This window comes from Arvicola amphibius, chromosome 4, assembly GCF_903992535.2.
Source record: "Arvicola amphibius chromosome 4, mArvAmp1.2, whole genome shotgun sequence".
Classification (NCBI taxonomy): Eukaryota; Metazoa; Chordata; class Mammalia; order Rodentia; family Cricetidae; genus Arvicola; species Arvicola amphibius.
In genome coordinates, this window is record NC_052050.1 from 41,050,832 (window position 1) to 41,064,892 (window position 14,061).

General features: G+C 39.9%; 1 protein-coding gene across 4 annotated transcripts in view; it reads right to left on the reverse strand.

The window, feature by feature from the left end:
* Window positions 1-14,061, reverse strand: part of Rhot1 (ras homolog family member T1) — a 75,637-nt gene that overhangs the window by 44,437 nt on the left and 17,139 nt on the right. For all 4 annotated transcript variants that reach the window (XM_038325589.2, XM_038325590.2, XM_038325588.2 and 1 more), the window contains exons 2-6: window positions 10,810-10,868; window positions 6,400-6,481; window positions 3,661-3,704; window positions 3,191-3,244; window positions 1,949-2,001 (exon numbers count right to left, since the gene is read on the reverse strand). In XM_038325589.2, coding sequence (XP_038181517.1) covers window positions 1,949-2,001; window positions 3,191-3,244; window positions 3,661-3,704; window positions 6,400-6,481; window positions 10,810-10,868 — 292 coding nt within the window. The remainder of the gene's footprint in view (window positions 1-1,948; window positions 2,002-3,190; window positions 3,245-3,660; window positions 3,705-6,399; window positions 6,482-10,809; window positions 10,869-14,061) is intronic.

Below are 14,061 nucleotides of genomic sequence, written 5' to 3' on the forward strand. Positions count from 1 at the left end.
GCTATCTAATTTTATTTTTTGAGACAGAATTTCTCTGTAGTTTTGGAGGCTGTCCTGGAATTAACTCTTGTAGACCAGGCTAGCCTCGAACTCACAGAGATCCACCAGCTAATTTGATTCTTGATACACCCACACACATCCAGAACAGATATAAACCTTTATCCCCATTACAGATAAGGAAACTAGAGAGTCAAATGAAGTCAGAGGCTTACAGTTTCTAGTGGCCAAATCAGATCTCAAAGGTTGTTCAACATTTTCCAAGTCCTATGCTCTGTCCAGTGTACACTATGAGCAATCAGCAATTCCACACCCCATTAAAGAAACAACTCATAAGAAGGCACATAATGCTGGCAAAGAGAGACTCCTAAATGGACTCAAGCAGCAGTCTGTGATCAGAAATGGATGGTTACTACAACATTTAACTTGTCAGTAATTGCGAATCTTCACAGTGTCAGGGCTGTTTTCTGCTTTGCTCTCAAATTCGTTTCTAATCACTCCTGTCCCCCGCAAACGTTTGTGGTGGCTTATGAAGGTAGGTAAACAGAGAAAAACTGACAAAAACCAGTATAGAGGGCCAGGGACATGGCTCAGCAGGTAAAGGCACTTGCTGCCAACCTTCAATTCCATTCTGGAACCAACAATAAAAGGGGAGAAGAAAATCCATTTTGGTTTGCTCCTCCTATGCCACACACACCCCCACCCCTCCACCCCAAGAAAGGGATTCTCTATATAATTCTGGCTGTCCTGGAACTCAATTTCTTTTTTAATAAGATAACTTCTTTTTTTAACAGGGTGTGTATATATATAATTATTGATTCTTATTGAGCTCTACATTTTTCTCTGATCTCCTAGCCTCTCCCCTCCCTTTCAACTTTCTCCCAAGGTCTCCATGCTCCCAATTTACTCAGGAGATCTTGTCTTTTTCTACTTCCCATGTAGATTAGATCTATGTATGTCTCCCTTAGAGTCCCATTGTTGTCTAGGTTCTCTGGGATTGTGGTTTGTAGGCTGGTTTTCTTTGCTTTATGTTTAAAAACCACTTATGAGTGAGTATATGTGATAATTGTCTTTCTGGATCTGGATTACCTCACTCAAAATGATGTTTTCTAGCTCCATCCATTTGCCTGCTGTCGTTATTTTTTTCCCATTGTGTAAATGAACCACATTTTCCTTATCCATTCTTCGGTTGAGGGGCATTTAGTTTGTTTCTAGGTTCTGGCTATGACAAACAAAGCTGCTATGAACATAGTTGAGCACATGTCTTTGTGGCACGATTGAGCATCCTTTGGATATAAATCCAAAAGTTGTATTGAGGAAGGTTGTTTCCTAATTTTCTGAGAAATCACCAAACTGATATCCAAAGGGGCTGTACCTGTCTGCACTCCCACCAGCAATGCAGGAGTGTTCCCTTTCCCCACAACCTCTCCAGCATAAGCTGTTATCAGTGTTTATGATCTTGGCCATTCTTACAGGTGGAATCTCAGAGTTGTTTTGATTTGCATTTCTCTGATGACTAAGGATGTTGAACATTTCCTTAAGTGTCTTTCAGCCATTTTAGATTCCTCTGTTGAGAGTTCTCTGTTTAGGTCTGTACTCCATTTTTTTTTTATTGGATTATTTGTTCTTTTGCCTGGTGCCTGAGGAGGTGGTGAGTCTCTGTGTGGGCACTGGGAATACAATCCAGGTCCTTTGAAACAACAAGTACTCTTAACCACTTCAGTCCTAAATCCAGCATATCGCACTTTGACACCTGCGTGTGCACACACATACATACACAAATACACACAACACAAATAAATAAATATTTGAAAGAAAAACCAAATTGGGAACATGTTAATAATCAGTGGATCTAAGTAAAGACTTAATAGATATGCTTGTTACTGCTTCTTACATCTTTTCTCTCTAAGTTTAAAATTTTCAAAAAAAAAAGTTTGAAAGAAAAAAATACCTGCTGTCTTTGTCTGTTCTTTCATTTATGAGAGGAATCCATCGGCTTGTAACCTAAAATGAAAATAAGTAGTAGTTACGCCATGATGCAGATCTTCTTTGAAAAGCTGCATACCTTTAATGCCATCACTCAAGAGGCAGAGGCAGGGAGATTTAAAAAAAAAAAAAAAAAAGCCAGGCGGTGGTGGCGCACGCCTTTAATCCCAGCACTTGGGAGGCAGAGGCAGGCAGATCTCTGTGAAGTCAAAGCCAGCCTGGTCTACTTCCAGGACAGTCTCCAAAGCCAGAGAAACCCTGTCTCGAAAAACCAAAAAATAAAAAAATAAAAATGTGGCAGGCCAGGCGGTAGAGGCAGATGCTTTTAATCCCAGCACTCAGGAGGCAGAGACAGGCAGATCTCTGTAAGTTCGAGACCAGCCTGGTCTACAGAACGAGTTCCAGGAAAGGTTCCAAAGCTACATAGAAACCCTGTCTCATGGGGCTGGAGAGGTGGCTCAGTGGTTAAGAGCACTGGCTGCTCTCCCAGAGGTCCTGAGTTTAATTCCCAGCATCTATATGGTGGCTCACAACCATCTGTAATGATATCTGGTGCCCTCTTCTGGCCTACAGACAGAATACTGTATACATAATAATAAATAAAATCTTTAAAAAAAAAAAAGAAAGGAAAAAGAAACCCTGTCTTGAAACCCTCTCCTGCAAAAAGGTGGCAAAACAAAAAAAGAAAAAGCATACTTTTCTAAAAATTATTATTTTATGATTATGAATGTTCTGTCTGCAAGTGCATGCCTGGTGCCCAGAGGCCAGAAGAGGGTGCCAGAGCCCCTAGAACTGAAATGGAGTTAAGAAGAGTAGCCTCTGAGTTATATCTCCTCTTCTTTATTACAGGAGTCCTTAATGTCCCACTAAAACTAGGCAGGGTGGCACATATTTGGAATCCCAGGCTAAAGCAGAAAGATCATAATTTCTAAGCCAGCCCAGGCTACAGAGTAAGACCCTATCTTAAAATCAAAAACAAATCTGGAGCAATGGCAGAGCACGCCTTTGATCCCAGCACTCTGGAAGCAGAGGTATGTGGATCTCTGTGATATCCAGGCTAGCCTGATCTCCAGAGCTGGCTCCAGGAGACAATCAGGGCTACACAAAGAAACCCTGCCTTGAAAAACAAAAGCAAAAGGACCCAACTCAAAATAAATAAATAAACCATATCACATTTATTTTAAATATATAGAAAATTTAAATATACCTTATCAATAGAATGTTTGTTGTTAACAGCATAAACTATGCAGATGACATTAGCCTAGAAGAAAAATTAATAAATTAATGGCATGTTGAAATAAAATATACACAACAGGATTTAATTATCAACCACCTAAGATTTGAGTCAAAGGAAGAAATTTTTTGAAGAAAAGTCTGTCTATAAGATAAAGTATCCCTCAAGAAATAGAGCAAAAAATACAGACTCAAATACCAATGTTAACAACAAAGAGTTGAGAAATTCCTGTTAAACTTGAGCATGGTAGCACATGCCTATACAGCACTCAAGAAGTGGAGGCAGGGGGATCAATACAAGCCTTAAGTACACTGGGAATTCAAGGACAGTCTGAGCTACAAGAAACTGTCTCAATCCACAACTGCCCCTAAGAAGACAGACTCAGGATTATCACTGTACATGTACATGTGTACACACACACAAAATGACTTTTTTACACATACCTGTGATATTTCTTGATGAAGTTGTTCATCACTCTGTTCTGCTTCTATAAATAAAAGTCAGAATTTTGTATTTCAAAAACTTTCGTAACTAATAATCAAGCCAAAAAAACCTATGTAATATGCACCTAAAGAAATTGACATAGATGGTTCTACAGTTAAGACCACTTGCTGCTCCTTCAGAGGAACATGATTTGGTTCCCAGCACCTACACAGCAGCTCATAACTTTCTATAACTACAGAGTCAAGGGATCCAACAATCTCTTCTGGCCTCCATAGGCACTAGGTATAAATGCTATACTTTTACATACCTACAGGCACAGATACACATTCATAAAAATCAATAAATATTCAAAATGATATAGTATAGAACAAGTTAAGTTACCAAAATAAGAATGATCCAGAAGAAAAAGCTGAACCAACATAAGAAGGTGGTTAGTAAGGAAGGAGTATTGGAGAGGATTCCAGCACTGAAGGGCAGAGGCACTGTATCAAAGATCTAGGCCAGTATCTGGTTTAGAGATGAAAAAGGATCAGAAGGCTGGGTGGCGGTGGCTCACACCTTTAATCCCAGCACTTGGGAGACAGAGGCAGGAGGATCTCTGTGAGTTTGAGGCCAGCCTGATCTACAGAGTGAATTCTAGGACAGTCAGGGCTGTTACACAGACACTCTATCTTGAAAAAGAAAAAAGAAAAGAAAAGAAAAAGGGCCAGGCAAAAGAGATCAGCAACTCGAGAAAGAAGACCGAGTACTTCGGAGCCAGAAGCTCAGACAAGAATCTGGACACAGTGCCCAAGACTAGACACTATCAGTGGATAGGAGCAATAGCAACAAAGTCCCAGAGGCAAAACTACAGCCTGAGAATGAAGAAAGAAGAGCTTTTCTTTCTAGGCTGGTAAGATGACTCAGTGGGTAAGAGTTCTTGCTGCCAGGCCTGAGCTTGATTCCTGGAAACCAACATGGTGGAAGAAGAGACTCAAATCCAACAAGGTATCCTCTGACCTCCATACATACTGTAGCTCACTGATGTCCACATACATACTAAGTAAGTAAATAAACTCAGTAATATGTATAGTTTGACAATTATCAGAAACGGTAAGATGAACATGTGTACATGTCTGTGTGTGTACACGTGTATGGAAACTAGACATTGCTGTCGGGATCTTCCTGTATCATTCTCACTCTACTTTTCCAGACTGGTGTGTTTGCTGAACCCACAGCTCACAAACTGGCTCAACTGGTTCTGCCTCTTCCCAGTGCAGGCATTACTGCCAAAGTGCCCAGCTATCAGATACCCGAACTCAGGTCCTTATGCTTGCTCAGCAAGGCCTTCACTTACTGAACGATCTCTTCAGCTCCCAAAGTAGCCATCTTGATCAATTCTTTATGTGTTCTTAAATTTCTAAACTTTTGGTTACATATAGAATTCAACAAATCCTGGCGATCAAAATCAGGGCTAGGAAAATACTTTGTAAATGAGTTACAACCACAGCCCCTCAACGAATTTAAAATTCAGAATCTACTTTTTTGAATATGTATGTGTGTAAGGTATACATGAATATATATATATATATATATATATATATATATATATGAATATTCACATCTGTGTGACTACAAGTGTATGGATGTGCATACCGCATGTGTCTGCAGTGGCCAGAGGCACTGGATAACCCTGAGGCTGGAGTTACAGGAGGTTGTAAGCCACTCTATGTGTGTGCAAGGGATTGGATTCAGGTCCTCAGCAAGAGTAGTATATGCCCTAGTCAAGTGGTGGTGGCACACACATTTAATCGCAGCACTCAGGAGGCAGAGGCAGGCAGATCTCTGAGTTGAGGCCAACCTGGTCTACAAAATAAGTTCCAGGACAGCCAGGGCTACACAGAAAAACTGTGTCTCAAAAAAAAAAAAAAAAAAAAAAAAAAAAAGTAGTATATTATTTTGTTTTCATTGAGCTATAATTTTTTTAAAAAATATTTATTTATTATGCATACAATATTCTGTCTGTGTGTACGCCTGCAGGCCAGAAGAGGGCACCAGACCCCATTACAGATGGTTGTGAGCCACCACGTGGTTGCTGGGAATTGAACTCAGGACCTTTGGAAAAGCAGGCAATGCTCTTAACCTCTGAGCCATCTCTCCAGCCCCTGAGCTATACATTTTTGTCTGCTCCTCTCCCTTTCTCCCCTCTCTCCTTCTACCATTTTCCAGGACCTCCAATCTCCCAATTTACTCAGGAGATCTTGTCTTTTTCTCCTTCCCATGTAGATCTATGTCTCTCTCTCTTAAGGTCCTCTTTGTTGTCTAGGTTCTCTGAGCTTGTTAACTGTAAGACTGGTTTTTCTTTGCTTTATGTCCAAAAGCCACATATGAGTGAGTACATATTATATTTGTCTTTCTGGTCTGGATTACCTCGGTCAATATGGTTTTCTCTAGAGCCATCCATTTGTCTGCAAATTTCAAGATGTCATTATTTTTTACCACTGAGTAGTACTCCATGTATCAAATTTTCTTTGTCCATTCTTCAGTTGAGGGCATCAAGGTTGTTTCCAGGTTCTGGCTATTATGAGGTATGATTGAGCATCCTTTGGGTATATACCCAAAAATGGTATTGCTGGTCTTAGTGGTATGTGATCTTAAATACTGAACTTCTGAACATTTTTTAAAGCTCAGGTAGGTTCTATTTGCAAGGCTATTAAAAATTAACTCCAGAGCCTTACTCACAAGAGACCACCGATTACCTGAGTAATCGACAATGTGTGTTGGAACTCTCTCAGGAGTGACATCAGCTGGAATGGTGATTTCTTCTGCCCGAGGAGGAACCTTTATTTAAAAACAAACACAAAAAAGGATAAATGTGGAGAAATTATCCATAGAACTTACTAACAGAGCATGTAGATTTATCTATATCAGGCCCTTCTTTGAAAGCTATTATGTTAGGTATGCACTATATTCTAAAATGCTTTCATTGGGGTACTTTATCATATAAAACTACAAAATAACCACATTTTTAAAAAAATATTTTTTATTTACATTGGTGTTTTGCCTGCATGTATGTCTGTGTGAGGGTGTCAGGTCCACCAGAAATGCAGTTACAGAGAGCTGTAAGTCACCATGTGGTTGCTGGGAGTTGAACCAGATCCACTGGAAGAGCAGTCAGTACACTTGCTGCTGAGCCATTTCTCCAGCCCCATAAAAACATTTAAGGACCAGCAAGATGGCTCAGTAGGTAAAGATGCTTGCTGCTAAGTCCAACCATCCAGGTAATCAGACCTTTGATGCCCAAAACCCCATGGTGGAAAGAGAGAATTTACTCCCACGAGTTGTCCTTTTGTCTCCAAATGTGCACTGTGTACGTATGTACATAGAGGTAGATAACTGTGGTAGTACCAAAGAGTTCCATAAAAGCCTAGAATGGAGTACAACAAAGGTTGATTTATTTGGGGGATAAACTCACAGTGCACTGGGAACTGGAACCAAATCCAGCAGAGAAGAGGGACGCGCATGCACGCTTTCTGTCTGCACTTACAGTACATGAAACCACGCCCAAAGTGGGCAGGTATCTTAAAGGCTATAGGCTGAAGGAGTTCCCACAACAGATAACAAATAAAAATGTAATAAAAATTAACAAAAACATAAAAAACCAAGAAAATTTCCAGCAGAGATATAGCACAATGGTAGACTGCTTGCCTAGCAAAAGTCTAGCCCTAAAACACAGTCAGAGGCTATAATAAGGACATCTCAAGTTTTTCCCAAACTTAAAATAATTCTTAATTTTGTATTCAAATATTAGAGGTTTTTTTTTTTTTATGTATGGTTCTCAGGGTCTGGAGAGATGGCTCAGAGGTTAAGGGCACTGACTGTTCTTCCAGAGGTCTTGAGTTCAATTCCCAGCACTCACATGGTGATTCAATACCATCTATAATGAGATCTGGTGCCCCCTTCTGGCATGTGCATACATAATAAATAAGTTAATTAAAAAATATGATTCTCATTCTGTTTTGTTGCGCATTTAAAACACTTTACAAATAAGGAGCTATGTTAGTCCAAGCAGTCCTGACGAGGGTAACTCAGGGGTGGAGAACTTGTCTAGCACGTGCAGCTTTGGGTTTAATCCTCAGCCTGACAAAACCCACAAAAACACAAAACAAAATCACAACCTTCAAGGTAACCAATAAATATTAATTTTATTTAGGCTAGATAACTGGTTGGCTACGGTAGCCTGTGTTTAATAATTCCACATTTCAGAAAGATGCACAGTTTTAACAAAACTGCAAAGTGTGGTGGCTCAATTCTTTCTTTTGATTATCTTTTATGTGTATGGGTTCTGCTTACATATGTATCTGTGAACCACAAGCATGCCTGGTGTTCTTGGAGGCTATAAAATGGCACTGGATTCCCTAAAGCTTGAGTTACAGACAGTTATGAACCACTCTCTGGGTACTGGGAATCAAACCCAGGTACTGTGGAAGAGCAGTCAATGCTCTTGACTGCTGAGCCTTTTCTCCAGCCCCAACTGCATGATTTTCAATTAGGGGAAAAACCCATATTCACACAAAAGAGAAATATCCTTAAACAATTTTAACTTCAGTTAAACATTTAAAATTTATTTCTTCTTCTTCTTCTTCCTCCTCTTCCTCCTCCTCCTCCTCTTCTTTTTCTCTCTCTGAAACTCTTTCTCTCTCTTCCACCATTCCTGTCCCCAGATGCCAGTCTTCCCCCACCCTTCTCTCTTAATAAAACTTCCCACATTAAAATATATATATATATTTAAGACGGGATCCCACTATCTCATTATGCAGTGCTAGCTGGACTGGAACTCACTGTGATTCATTAAATGTGTTTATTTATTTGTGGGCATTGGTATCATAGCATACAAACGGAGTTCATTGTGGAGTCAGCTTTGTATTTCCACCATGTAGGTAGGTCCTGGGAATTAAAATCAGGTTGTCAGCCTTGGCAGCAGGTGCCTTTTCCCACTCAGCCATCTTGCTAGCTCCTTAGCAGAGAATTTTATATATTATAACCTAAATAATTCTAAATTAATGTTAACGATTCCACAATATACTTCATTTTTCAAATTAACAAATTACTATTTGATTCTTCGTTAATGCTAGGGGAAACAAAGAAAAAAAGCAGTCATAGAATTATGAACGCTTAAAATGCTACCAATGAGAGATAAAGTTCTTGCTTGCTATGTTCGAGACCCTGGATTCAATCCCAGCCACAAGAATCCAGAAAAACATAAATCCATAAAGCTATGTCTTTCTAAGAAGAGTAAGGAAAGGGTAAATGCAAACTCTAACATTCATTTTATTTTTACTTGTGTGTGTGCACGTGCACTTATATGCCACATGTGTCAGGGAGACAGGTGGATGCCTAGGAGCTAAAATTACAGTTATGTGTAATCTAACACGGGTGCTGGGAATTGAATGCGGGTCCTCTGGAAGAACAGCTCTTAGGTACTAAGCTATCTCTCTAGCCTCAGATTCTGACATTAATAATACTTTGGAAGAAACAAAAGATAAGCCAGGCCTGTAATCTCACTATTTGGGAGGCAGAGGTAGAAGGATCAGAAAAAAGTTCAAGACCAGCCATGCCTGCATACTAAGTTTGAGGCCAACCTGTGCTATACAGACTGTGCCTCAGAAAAATAAACAGAATAAACTAATGATAACAAAATCCAAATTTTTTAAAAAAAAAATTTTTTTTGAGATAGGATTTCTTTGTATAGCATTGGAGCCTTTCCTGGAACTCGCTCTGTAGTCCATGCTGGCCTCGAACTCACATAGATCCACCTGCCTCTGCCTCCCAAGTGCTAGGACAAAAGGTACGTGCCATCACGCATGGGAAAATCCAAAATTTTGTTATGCTGTGGCACTGATGCAGTTTTCTCTAACAATACCATAACTTTACAGCATCTCCTCACACTGGGATTCCCAAAATGTAAATAAGTGTAGCCCAGTATGGTATTGCATACAGGCAGTCACAGCACCAGGGAAGTGGGGGCAGAAGATAAGGAGCTCAAGGCCATCCTTAGCTTCATGATAAGTTTGAGGCTAGCCTGAGTTACATGAGACCCTGTCTCAAAATACCAATAATAGATATATTATACATACATATATATTATTAATAATGCCATCTTGTTCCTGGTGGCACTTCACTATTATTAATTTACTGTCAAACACAATTCTTTGGATCTGTAGGCAACATAGATGAATTCATTTCTAACTTGTAATATGAAGCAGGTATATAATATTAGTTCTGTCAGGATTCTAGTAGTTCAGACAAAAATATCTCACAAACTGACAGCACCAGGCAGAAGATAAACGGTACCCAGATGGTAAATCTAGTTTCAATTCATACAACACTCAGCATCTTTTTCACGATTGGGGTTCTGGAAAACATTTTACTTCTAAGAACAGGTCACTTTTTTGATCATTTTTGCTACCATTTTAAAAATGGAACAACTAAGACAAAGAGATGACAAACGACACGACCACTGCTGGTCAGACAGCTCGGGACCTCGCCAGCAGGACTGGCAGTCTGAAGCTGACACTGAGAACTGACTCACACTAGGTGTCCTGATAGCTGCTGTGCTGTGGCAAACACACACACACACACAAACACACACACAATGTAAAACACAAAATTTTAATGACAAAGGCAAAGGCACAAAATGAGAACTTAGGCTCTTTCTTAAGGTGATATCCTCTATAAACTAATAAGAGCTTTTTAAAAGTCCTGACTTTTGGGAACTGGAGAGCTGGCTCAGTGGTTAAGAGCACTGGCTGCTCTCCCAGAGGACCCAGATTCAATTCCTAGCACCCACATGGCAGTTCACAACTGTCTGTACCTCCTGTTCCAAGGGATATGACACCTTCACACTTATGTACATTAAAAAAAAAAGTCCTGAAGTTGGGCAGTGGTGGTGCACACCTTTAATCCCAGCACCCAGGAGGCCGGCAGGTGGATCTCTGTGAATTTGAGGCCAGCTTGGTATACAGAGAGTTCCAGGACAGCCAGAGCTACACACAGAGAAACCCAAGTCCTGACTGTGGAAGAAACACATGAAGGTAGTATTGACATACCACTTTAACTTATTTTTCATAAATTAAAAAAAACACCAAATAGGAACATAAAATGTTTACCTCTTCTGGAAATTCTTCACTGACCAGAGACATAATCAGTGATGTCTTCCCAACTCTAGCTGTTAAAAGAAGAAAAGTTCATTACTTTAATAAGCTATTTTGGTCTCGCAGGAAGCTAAATCCAGTAACCACACAGTGAGTTTATTAGCTCTTTGAAGAAAGAATAAGCCCATTTTACAGCATCACAAAATCTCCTGCAGCTCAGGTGTATCAGCACTTGCCTGTAATTCTACCAACTACTTGGGGAGGCTGAGGAAATAGGATGTCAGGTTTGAGGAAAGAACTGAACAGAGTAACAAAAACTTTCCTGCATTACCTACTGAGAATTGCATAAGAACTGATCCTTAATATAAACTGTTTAATGTTCCCAAAAATTCCTAAATTTTCACCATTATAAATGCTGTGGAATAATGCTTTTGTACACTATAAAGATTTGTCACTCATATTAGTTTAATAAAACTCTAATTGGTCATTAGCCAGGCAAGGCGACCAGACTAGGAGAATTCTGGGAAGAGGAAAGGCAGAGGAAGCAAGTTGAGAATGCATCACTGATAAAAGATTCCAAGCCACATGGCTAACCACAGACAAGAATTAGGGGCTAATTTAAGTTGTAAGAGCTAGTTAGTAACAAGCCTGAGCTAACAGGCCAAACAGTTTATAATTAATATCAGCCTCTGTGTGTTTCTTTGAGACTGAATGGCTACGAGACTGGGTGAGACAGAAACTTCCATCTACAAATGGCGTCCAGTGTTTGTGCCTAGAGAGGAATATAAGACAGAAGAAGATAGCTCTCAGTCAGTCTCATTCTGAGGATTCCTGGAGGCAGGATCGCCCTTTTGGACTGAGGTAGAGGTAAGAGCCAGTGGCTGGCTGTTTTGCTTTCTTGACTTTCAGGTAGAACCCCAGTATCTGTCTCTGGGTTTTTATTAATCGCGCTACAACTGGCACCCAGTGTTTGGGGCATGAACCTGTGTCCCTAAGAGTAAGAGTCTCATGCTCTACCAAATAACTGACCTAGCTGTGATACCTTTCTTTGGATATATGTCTATCAAAATTCAAACTTTGCGTTTTGATATGAATGTTTAAATTTTCCACAGTGAACAAAAATTTTCCTACAATAATATCTGAAGTCTCCAGGAAGAAGATGGGAGCCCACAACAAAGATTACACCTGGTTTATATATTGTCATTCAGCTGATAGCACCACCTGAAGATTGCCACTGGACAACAAACTGCTCGGAAAAATTTCGAGGTGGATAGCTGAGATGATCCAGACGAACAAATTACTCTAACCAGGAGTTGAGACAAGCCCTGCACTTTCCCATTACACAGACTGAACAAAAAATAATACAGCTACTTCTCCCAGGACTTGACAATTAACCCAAAAGATGATCTTTTCAGAATCACCTAAAGATATGGACGCCCTCAGAGACCTGCAGAAAGACACTGGACAATGGAAAAAAAACTTCTGAATTAAATCAGCTGGTGACCTCAGAATGTAAACCAGATGTGCTATGATGCGGAAGGGGTTTCTCTCTTGTTTCCACAGGATAAGAAAAGCTACGGATACCATCAAAATTAATCAAGATTGGGCTGGAGAGATGGCTCAGAGGTTAAGAGCACTGACTGCTCTTCTAGAGGTCCTGAGTTCAATTCCCAGCAACCATGTGGTGGCTCACAACCATCTATAATGAGATCTGGTGCCCTCTTCTGGCATGCAAGCATACAGGGAAGGAATGTTGTATAATAATAAATAAATATATCTTTAAAAAAATTAATCAAGATTAAATTTTAAAAGGAGAAACCTCCCGAGAAAGAGAAATAACAGCTCATCCACAGAGATGACAATCATACAGGTGGTAGGGAAACCTCATAAGGGTTGGAGCAGGGTTCTGTTCTTATCTTTGCAGGAAAACAGAAAATATCCATCTTCGGGAAGTCAAGAGACCTAGGACATCTAGATACCCAAAGAAGAAAAGACAGCTATCTGGAAAGAATCACCAAGCAAAAGGTAGACATAAGAGTCAATGGGCTAGCTGCTTTGCTTTTCTGGTCTTTGTGTTGAACACCCCCCCCCCAAAAAAAACCTAAATGGTTAACAGTGTGTTTAAAAATATGCATAGGCTTGGGAGAGAAAAGAAAAATAGAGAAAGTCCTAAAAAAAAAAAAAAAAGAAAGAAGAAGAGGAAATAAGAGTTGTCGAGCGTGGTGGTGCATGCCTTTAAACCCAGAACTTGGGAGGCAGAGGCAGGAGTATCTTTGAGAGTTCAAGGCCAACCTGGTCTACAGAGTAAGATCCAGGACAACCAAAGATACACAGAGAAACCCTGTCTCAAAAAACCAAAAAGTAAAAAGTAAAAATAAAGAAACAGAGTAAAAAAAAAATGCCACATACAGATCGAAAATACACAAAGAATTTGGATACTATATGTTATTGTATTGACTTTGAGTTGTTTAACTGCTGAAGATGGAGCAACAGACTGCTACCTGAGATGATCCAGCCTCACAGACTACTCCAGTCTGAACTTGACCATAATCCTAAATTTTCTTTGGTTCACCACAAGATTATCAGTGCACCCAATCAGCTGGAAGTAGCCTAAAAAACTATGCCCACATTCCCAAAAAATGGATTATGAATGACTGCCTATGTTTGGAGCGCCGGTTACAAGTTGTTATGGATAATGATCAGGAAAAAGCAAAACAAAGGATATTAGATTTAAGGTTTTTGTTTTGAAAAGAAAAAAAGGGGAAATGTTGTGGGATAATGCTCTTGTGCACTGTAAAGATTTGTCACTCATATTAGTTTAATAAAATGTCAGGCAGGAAGCAAAGGTGGGGCAACCACACTAGGAGAATTCTGAGAAGAGAAAAGGTAGAGACACAGTCACCAGCCAAATATAGAGAAAGCAAGATAAGAATGCCTCACTGAGCCGGGCGGTGGTGGCGCACGCCTTTAATCCCAGCACTCGGGAGGCAGAGGCAGGCGGATCTCTGAGTTCGAGGCCAGCCTGGTCTACAAGAGCTAGTTCCAGGACAGGCTCTAGAAACTACAGGGAAACCCTGTCTCGAAAAACCAAATAAATAAATAAATAAAGAAAGAAAGAAAGAATGCCTCATTGATAAAAGGTACCAAGCCATGTGGCTAAACATCAATAAGAATTATTCGTTAATTTGAGTTGTAAAAGCTAGTTAATAATAAGCCTGAGCTAATGGGCCAAACAGTTTATAATTAATATATAAGCCTCTGTATGTT